General features: G+C 45.5%; 1 protein-coding gene across 1 annotated transcript in view; it reads left to right on the plus strand.

Annotated features, from left to right (window-relative positions):
* Positions 1-4,798: 4,798 nt before the first annotated feature.
* The window catches only part of T265_02500 (hypothetical protein), a gene marked incomplete at both ends in the record, with an annotated part of 19,299 nt that continues 16,354 nt past the window's right edge, over positions 4,799-7,743 (plus strand). The window contains 2 exons of the mRNA XM_009166763.1: positions 4,799-5,127; positions 5,160-5,288. Coding sequence (XP_009165027.1) covers positions 4,799-5,127; positions 5,160-5,288 — 458 coding nt within the window. The remainder of the gene's footprint in view (positions 5,128-5,159; positions 5,289-7,743) is intronic.

Consider the following 7,743-nt stretch of genomic DNA (forward strand, 5'->3'; position numbering starts at 1 on the left):
CACCCCTCCACCTCTTTTTCGCTTGATTAGGCCCCATTAAGTTATAAGCTTGCTGGCATAATCCCACCGAGGCTTACTATTAACGATTCGAATCAAACAATGCCACCAGGCCCACCCTCCTCTAAGTGCTTGCCGGACCCTGATTCCCCATCATCCCTGCCTTCATTGTGTCCAAAGAAGCGCCCTGTAGGCAAAGGGCACAACACTCAACCCTTTAAGGCCAATCAATAGATTACCACAGTTAAACTCAGTCTGCTTAGTTTTACTAACCGACATTTCCCTTCTTGCCGCACTCGGTAGCTGTCTTCCCTCCTCTTCACCAAACGATTAGGTCGGCCCGAGGCTTACTATTAACGATTCGAATCAAACAATGCCACCAGGCCCACCCTCCTCTAAGTGCTTGCCGGACCCTGATTCCCCATCATCCCTGCCTTCATTGTGTCCAAAGAAGCGCCCTGTAGGCAAAGGGCACAACACTCAACCCTTTAAGGCCAATCAATAGATTACCACAGTTAAACTCAGTCTGCTTAGTTTTACTAACCGACATTTCCCTTCTTGCCGCACTCGGTAGCTGTCTTCCCTCCTCTTCACCAAACGATTCTCGAGGTCGGCCCCACACCGACCTGGCAAATCTCAGTGCTCGTGTGCATAAGATGGAGAGCGAGTTGATATCCTATCGCATCATGCAGCCACTTGCCTGCCTTCCAGCCCCGGATCCATCTGATCTTGCAAAAGCGTCAGTCTTTATTGACATTCTCGCTTCGGAGATTAGTCGGCGTATGGAATGCCGTAAACAGGCCTTACTGTATAATATTCCCGACCGCACCCCGATAGAACGCACAAAAGCCGCCATCTTGACAGCATGTAACACGCATGACATTCTGTACAGCCCCACGGTTGCAAAAGTCGAAAAGCTCCTTGCGTTGCACAATGTTAATGCAATTCAGGGAAGAAGATGATGCAACGCGCCTCTTAAATTCTCAGTCCATTCTGTCCTCGAACCAGACATTCCATTCCGTAAAGGTCAAAGCTACTCGCACCAGGCTATAAAGACAGTTCACAAGAAACCCACTCTCCAAACTTCTACAACCGACTACTGACAAACATCAAACGAAACCATATTATGTTCAACAATCCGCACTACAAAATGCTCCCGACGTGATTCAGTCGCAGTGAGGATTCACCGACCTTCCAAGGGAGAATGTGGGTATGAAGGCACTGCGTTGGTACACGCTACTTTGCGCTGAAGAGAATTTTTAAATGGTCCAATGAGGAGGAGCGAACCCTACAATTAGATAGCATCAGGACTAGCTGGCTTTGCCATCTAGTTTAGATAGCTTGCAATGGATGCAGAAATAAATACGGTTGGCAAAACATCAGCAAGAACTGTGGGTTAGGTGAGGCTGAGTCCTGCACGGTAAAAATGTAAAACGCCTCAAATGTGCGCATTAGGTCTACGTGAGATGCGGAATATTTTTCAGTGGATCAGAGCCAAATTACCTTGTGGTTCCTACAAACTACTTGAGGATGTCAGTTAATCACGGTTTGTTTTGGATTGAGTGAAGAATGAAAGCGCAGATCTTGGGGCACATTCACCACTAATGCTAGGATAGACTAAACGTTCTAGGCCACCCAAGATCTAGGTCGCTCTCCGTGAAGAATGAGAATCTACGTCCCATTAGGAATTAACTTCCAAGGAGGAATCTGGAATCCCTAGGACAATGGTGGCACTTCCAAGCTGAGAACAAAACACATGAATTAAAGGACTGGAAGGAAAATAATCCATATTAGACTGTATGTTGGGGAGTTAATGGCGGAATCACCGGCCGATAATGTATATGTGATCTCAATATCGTCAGCAAATAAAAAAGGCGATTCAAATGTGATCAAGTTGGTGACAGTATTATGGCATATCAAGAGCGGCAGGAGAGAAGGACGCTACCCCAAATGGCTTGCTGGTTGCTTGAGGTTGTCCTTTGAAAGGATTCCCCATTTTGGTGAACTGAACTCCCCCAGCGAGTTACGGAGTGGACCACTCACGAGGGGCTAGAATTAATTGTGGATCGCACATCCAGGCAACTAGGGGGACCTACCAATATATCTCAAGAATGTCAAGATAGGCGAGAAGCATAGATAGACCTGTGTCGTAAGAGGAAATATGGCTGAAGCAATCTACTTAGCAGGTTTCGTCTAACTAGCGGGCCATAAACCTATATTCCGGAGTCTCAGGTGTTTTCGATGCGAGAAGGTGACCCGTTACTGGAAATCTGTCTCACGATATCCGTGTATGCACCTTTCTATGGCCTCGAGTTCGCTTGCCTCAAATAGTGCGTATAATCAATGGATCTGTAAATCGCCTCATCAGCGTAAACACTAACCCCTAATTAACGATAATTGAACCAGCTTAGGAATCCGAAAATTTGCGGCTAAAATGATGGGACGCTGTTATATGTTTCTCGAAAATATGCACGAGGTTAATGCGATAACACATTTTCATTTCAGATTCATCGTCAAGGAATTTGGTTTACAAAAATCGAACAGGGTGGTCAATCATTACGGCCGTATTGGTGAAACAAATATGTAAAACAATTTGCCGGAGTTGGTGCGGCATAACGTAGCGGCGGCACATATGGTTGCAATGTTGAAGAACCACCTTCGGCCATCGGATTAGAATGCCACACGCTACTGGGAACTCATAGCCTGCGGTGCGCATAGAAGGACAGTTTTGATAAGCGGCCGAGACGAGCGATAAAGCATATGGTTGTGATGAGTTAAGACCGTTGCGGTCCATTGAATTAGCTAATCCATTATTTTGGAGAGTGACTGCAAATACATTCAAATTACCAGGGAAGACAGTGTTATCTAAAAGGTCGTGCATTCATATCAGCAGAGGCCATTCACGGTGATGCATGGTGGTGATCAATTTGGACAGTGCATCGAGTGTGCTCGGACCGAAGTGAACGTCACAATCAACAGTGCAGTGTCAAAATTATTTGAACCTATTTATTCAACAAGCTGCATCGAACAAGTAGAACCAGTTGAAAGTCATTTTAGCGTCCACACAGATGTATTTTGCGTGTGAGAGTGTGCAAAGAATATATAGGACGATCGGGACGCCACTGACCTTCAAACTTCACAACGTCCTAGGTTGTGGTTTTTTGCTGAACTTCAGTCATACGAATCATCGGTGTTTAGTGACCTTGGATAATGCCTCAGTTAAACAAACAGCTATGAACCACTTTTACCTAAACACGCAGACAAAATAGATTAACTCGATTTAGTGCTCGAGTTGTTCCAGCTCGATGTTTAATCCGGAGAAAGGTAGGGTCAACCTTCTTGCCATCCGTCGAACAGTCGTAAAATATTCCTAAACGGCTGTGAATGGTTAAAGAAGGATACTGTCGCAAAGAAATATAAGTACAAGCAGAGCATACGAACCGGTCCCCTAAGTGAATTGGACTGGGATATCTTGAGGCAAAAAGTTGTACTTTCGAAGGACTGCAGTGATGAATGGCTCTCTAGTGCCAAAGCACTGATAACTGGGATTGTTGAAACCACCGGCGAACAGCTATGTAACGCAAAGCCTAGCTTAAGCTCCAAACAGAAAACCGTGGTATATCTGGAAACTATCGCCTGATTAGTTATGATTCCCAACCTCAGAGGCTCGACCAACTGTATTGTGGACGCTGTATCGGTAAGGCAACGAAGACAGCCGGTTGCTGCAACCGCCTGATGTACTGTAGTGGGATGGCTACCCAAAACTCTACACTACCAGAAGTGTGGTAAAAAATAAAAATAGTAACGCTAGCATGGGTACAAAATAGTAGAGGTAAGACGGAACAGACTCATCAAGTATTCTTTTCTAAAATGGTTCGTCGTTGGCCCAGGTCGGCGCATAAACAACAGTCCAATCATGGTTGTCAAGGCGTCTTCTTCTGAACAGTTCCCACTTATGGATTCCGAAGATAACTTGAAATCTTGTGATACCAGAATTAGCACATAAGACTCGCGACAGACCGCTGTAAGCGCGAGCGAAATCAGAACAGAGGGCAGATGAGCGTGACCACGTTTGCATTGCGTGAAATTGAATGAGGGTGCGCTTTTGTAGTTTTTTTGTATTCAAGCATAAAACAGTTGTGCAGTCGACAAATTGTGCAATGTTATACTTGGATCAAAAGAAAGATACAGAAGTACTTTTCTAAGTGACGTTGTTCTAGTAGGGCCTATGTGCGCAATACGAGGGAATCTCGGGCGGATTGACGATAACCTGAAATGACGAAATCTTGTTAACGATTTCTGTACACCTGAACATAGCTGGCATATCATGATACAATAGTTCCCAATTTCTCGGCCACGTATGAGGAGAATCAGAACGCAGGGCTTCCCGCGACTAATGGCGTCGCTCACCAAAACCAAACCATTTAGATCTTTCGACAGTTTACATCCCCCTGGAACCGGGCAGTGCAAGGTATTGCGGTTTTTATTGCTGCGAGACATATAGAAACCTTGATGCCTCCTAAATGTCTTGATCTTCCTTGGTTTAAAAGTCCCATTAGTGCAGGAGTTCTGCACAGATTACGCACAGGTTCTACACCCAGACGCAGACGCGTACTATTTGGGTGCATGTAAGTTTCCACACTTCGAAACCTCCACAGATTCCCGTAATGTTAATTTCGGTTGGCTTCTGGCGATCGCCGTCTTCTACATGCCAGTTGTCTTGGATCCATTTTGCCTATCGTTGCAGGTGCTGGGCTCGCATCTTCCTTCCTTTTTGACCACCATGCGAATCCTATTCTGAATGCTTAACCCGGCGATCCGTTCCTATACACTTTTGACTTGTGACTCAAATGTCCATTGTACCGGTCCACCTGATTTGACTGACCTTGAAAGAGATCAACCGACGGGCGGAACTTACCTTGGCTCGGGTCCTGCGCACGAGGCCGCACTCGCTGTCCCTGCTGTTATGTCTGCAGATATCATTAAGTCGGAAGATGTACCCTACCCTATTCCACGGAGTCAACGAAACAACGATGGACGGATTACTTCTGTGATACTACTTGGCGCTTCGTTTTTTTTATTCTCTGCCCTTTTGATTTTTATGCTCCTGAGATTGCCGTCCTTACCGATGTATGTGTCTCACTTTATTTTAATCCTCCCAGTGATCAGCAAGCTGCCTTGAGGTTTCCAAAGAATGTTGAAGACTTGAAAACCTTGGGATCGACGTTATCGGAGTACCAAGATAGTTATTATTGGGAAATACTGATCTTCATAAGCGTCACATACATTTTGTATCCTTTGGTTATCTTATAAAAGTAATTCGATTGTAGGCCTCTGCTTAGGAGAAGTTTTGGAGTGGATTTAGTTGCAGTCCTCGGCTGGATAGTGCTATGGAAGCAGGACAAATTTGTATTATATTGGACTGCAAGTTTCGGTAGTATAATACCTGCCCTTTACAGTGCACGCTCACGGATTAATACACAGAAACAATGTATTTACCCAAGCTTCCCCGGTTTAGTTTTCTCTTCGTCCACTTGATAGCTAAAAAGTGAAGAAGGGATATAGCACGGCTATATAATGTCTCAGTTCAAAAAGGGATAACACTTAGATTCCATTGACAAGTGTCACATGGATTACGTAATCAGTGCTCTTCTAGCTGCCGCTTTGACTTATTTGTTCAATTTGTTGCTTATCCTTTTAAAGAGGCCTCGGGGCTCAAGTGGTTAGAACGCGGATTTACTGACCGAAGGCCTGTGTTTCGAACCTGACTTCTGCCTCTCGACTTCCCCTGTCTAGGCTTGGGCAACCTGGCAGTACCCCAGCCCTCGTGCTTCCTTCAGGTAGCATGGCAGTTATACGCTGAAAGGTTGTCAGCTGAACGATTTGTTGTATGCATGAACACCCTCCAATACACTTCAATGGGTTTTTGAGGTACACATACCGCCGCACCACAATATATTTCAGGTCCTTTGCGACGGCTCAGACCATGCAGTTATTCGTTGCCACCTTCCCCTTTATTCACACAGTGGGCACTTACCACCCAGTAACTGAAAAGCTCGTTGATCCTTAAAGGGAACAGATATACCCAAATTGTCTTCCTTGACGCATCGCAGCTAACGGGTGCACAAATAAATTCCTGTTGGAACGCAGTTTTCACCGTCGCACGAGACGCGGTGCTTGCATCACACTGCAAGCAGTCCTGCCGAAGCACGGGAGCTCCAATAAAACCTCGGGTTTTTGGTTTCAGAGATGTATTTCGGCTAGTCGCAAACACAGCACTCATTGGCATGCTCTCAGACTCCGAGCAGAATTAACTATCCGTGCTTGCCGAACATTGATGGATCCGAATGGTTGGAGTAGAAAAACTACGAAGTTTCAAAGTTCATTCCAGCCCATACTTCAAAGGTGGATTGAAAACTTCTGCCGTACAGATTTCTCAGGAATGTGAATCTTTCTTGACTAATTAAAACTGGGACCGGCTTCAGTGGAAGAGTTATACAAGACCATTGTCCAGAAAGTTCACGAGGCAGACGCGGCGTTCCTCCCGAAAAAAACAGCACGCAGTCGGGTGGACCGCAAGCTACCCAAAAGGATTGGGCGTCTCCTGTAAAAGAGGTCTCAACGATTTCTAAAAAAAACTGACTGCAGGATACAAGATGAGCTGGCGTTTCGTAAGATGCGGAGCCGCTGTAAACCAGAATTCCACCAATGGGACATACGAAAACAAGCCACCATCTAGACCTTGTCAGGAAAAACAACGTGTGTTGTTCAGATACATGAGGCATCGCCGCAGAAATACGCCAATGCGTTTTCCGTGAGGGGTCAATTAGAATCACTGCATGTAGCGAAAAAAACAACTCGAACCATTCAGTAGACGAAGCACCACAGCACGTAAAACCACACCGCACACGTATGACTCTCTTTTTGAACCAACACTTATGCGCATTCATCAAAATAATCTACACTTTCCTAGCCTCAATCTTCCTCTTCCTCCGTAGTACTGCGAGCCATCCGCATAAAAACGTTCAACCAAGCATTCTATGTAAAAGGCGTTCTGGAGAAACAATCAGCATCAAAAGGTTAATCGGTCCGCCTCCAATACTAAAAAGTCACATCCCGTTTCCATTCTTCATTGTCACTAATAGTGTGTGCTGCCGATGCATGCTGTCAGCAAGAAGTAACAATTCCTTTGCGCTCTACGGTCGATTAGGATCAAGGCGACACAAACTGTCTATTTTTTGTATCATCATACACCCCGATAAACTGCACTTCTGAACCTGAGATATCTGTCATGGTGGTTCGGTCTGCAGGAAGAATGGGAATTGTAGTCCTGGTGGGTGATATGAACGCCCAGGTTGGACGACTAGGGCAGGAAGAAACACAGTTAGGTGGTTGATTTGGAGTAGAGAATGCTCAGTTGTTAGAGCGCGAATCTACTTACCGGAAGGTCCGTGGTTAGAACCTGACCTCTGCCTCTCAACTTCCTCTGTCTAGGCTTGGGCGACTTGGCAATATCCCAACCCTGATCATCATCATCATCACCGACAGTATGACATCAGTGTTCAACACCGATGCTTCACTGCCGTACAACCATGACTTATTTGAAAGCCTTATTGTGAAGAAAAGAATAAAGGTGGTTGGGGGAGGGACCTAGTGCTAGCTTAACACAATCATTCCGAGGTGCCTACACCTCCAGACATTCACTCAGGTAATCTGGACAGAAACTGACAACAAGAACGCCACTGA

Source organism: Opisthorchis viverrini (assembly GCF_000715545.1).
Source record: "Opisthorchis viverrini unplaced genomic scaffold opera_v5_32, whole genome shotgun sequence".
NCBI classification, from domain to species: Eukaryota; Metazoa; Platyhelminthes; class Trematoda; order Opisthorchiida; family Opisthorchiidae; genus Opisthorchis; species Opisthorchis viverrini.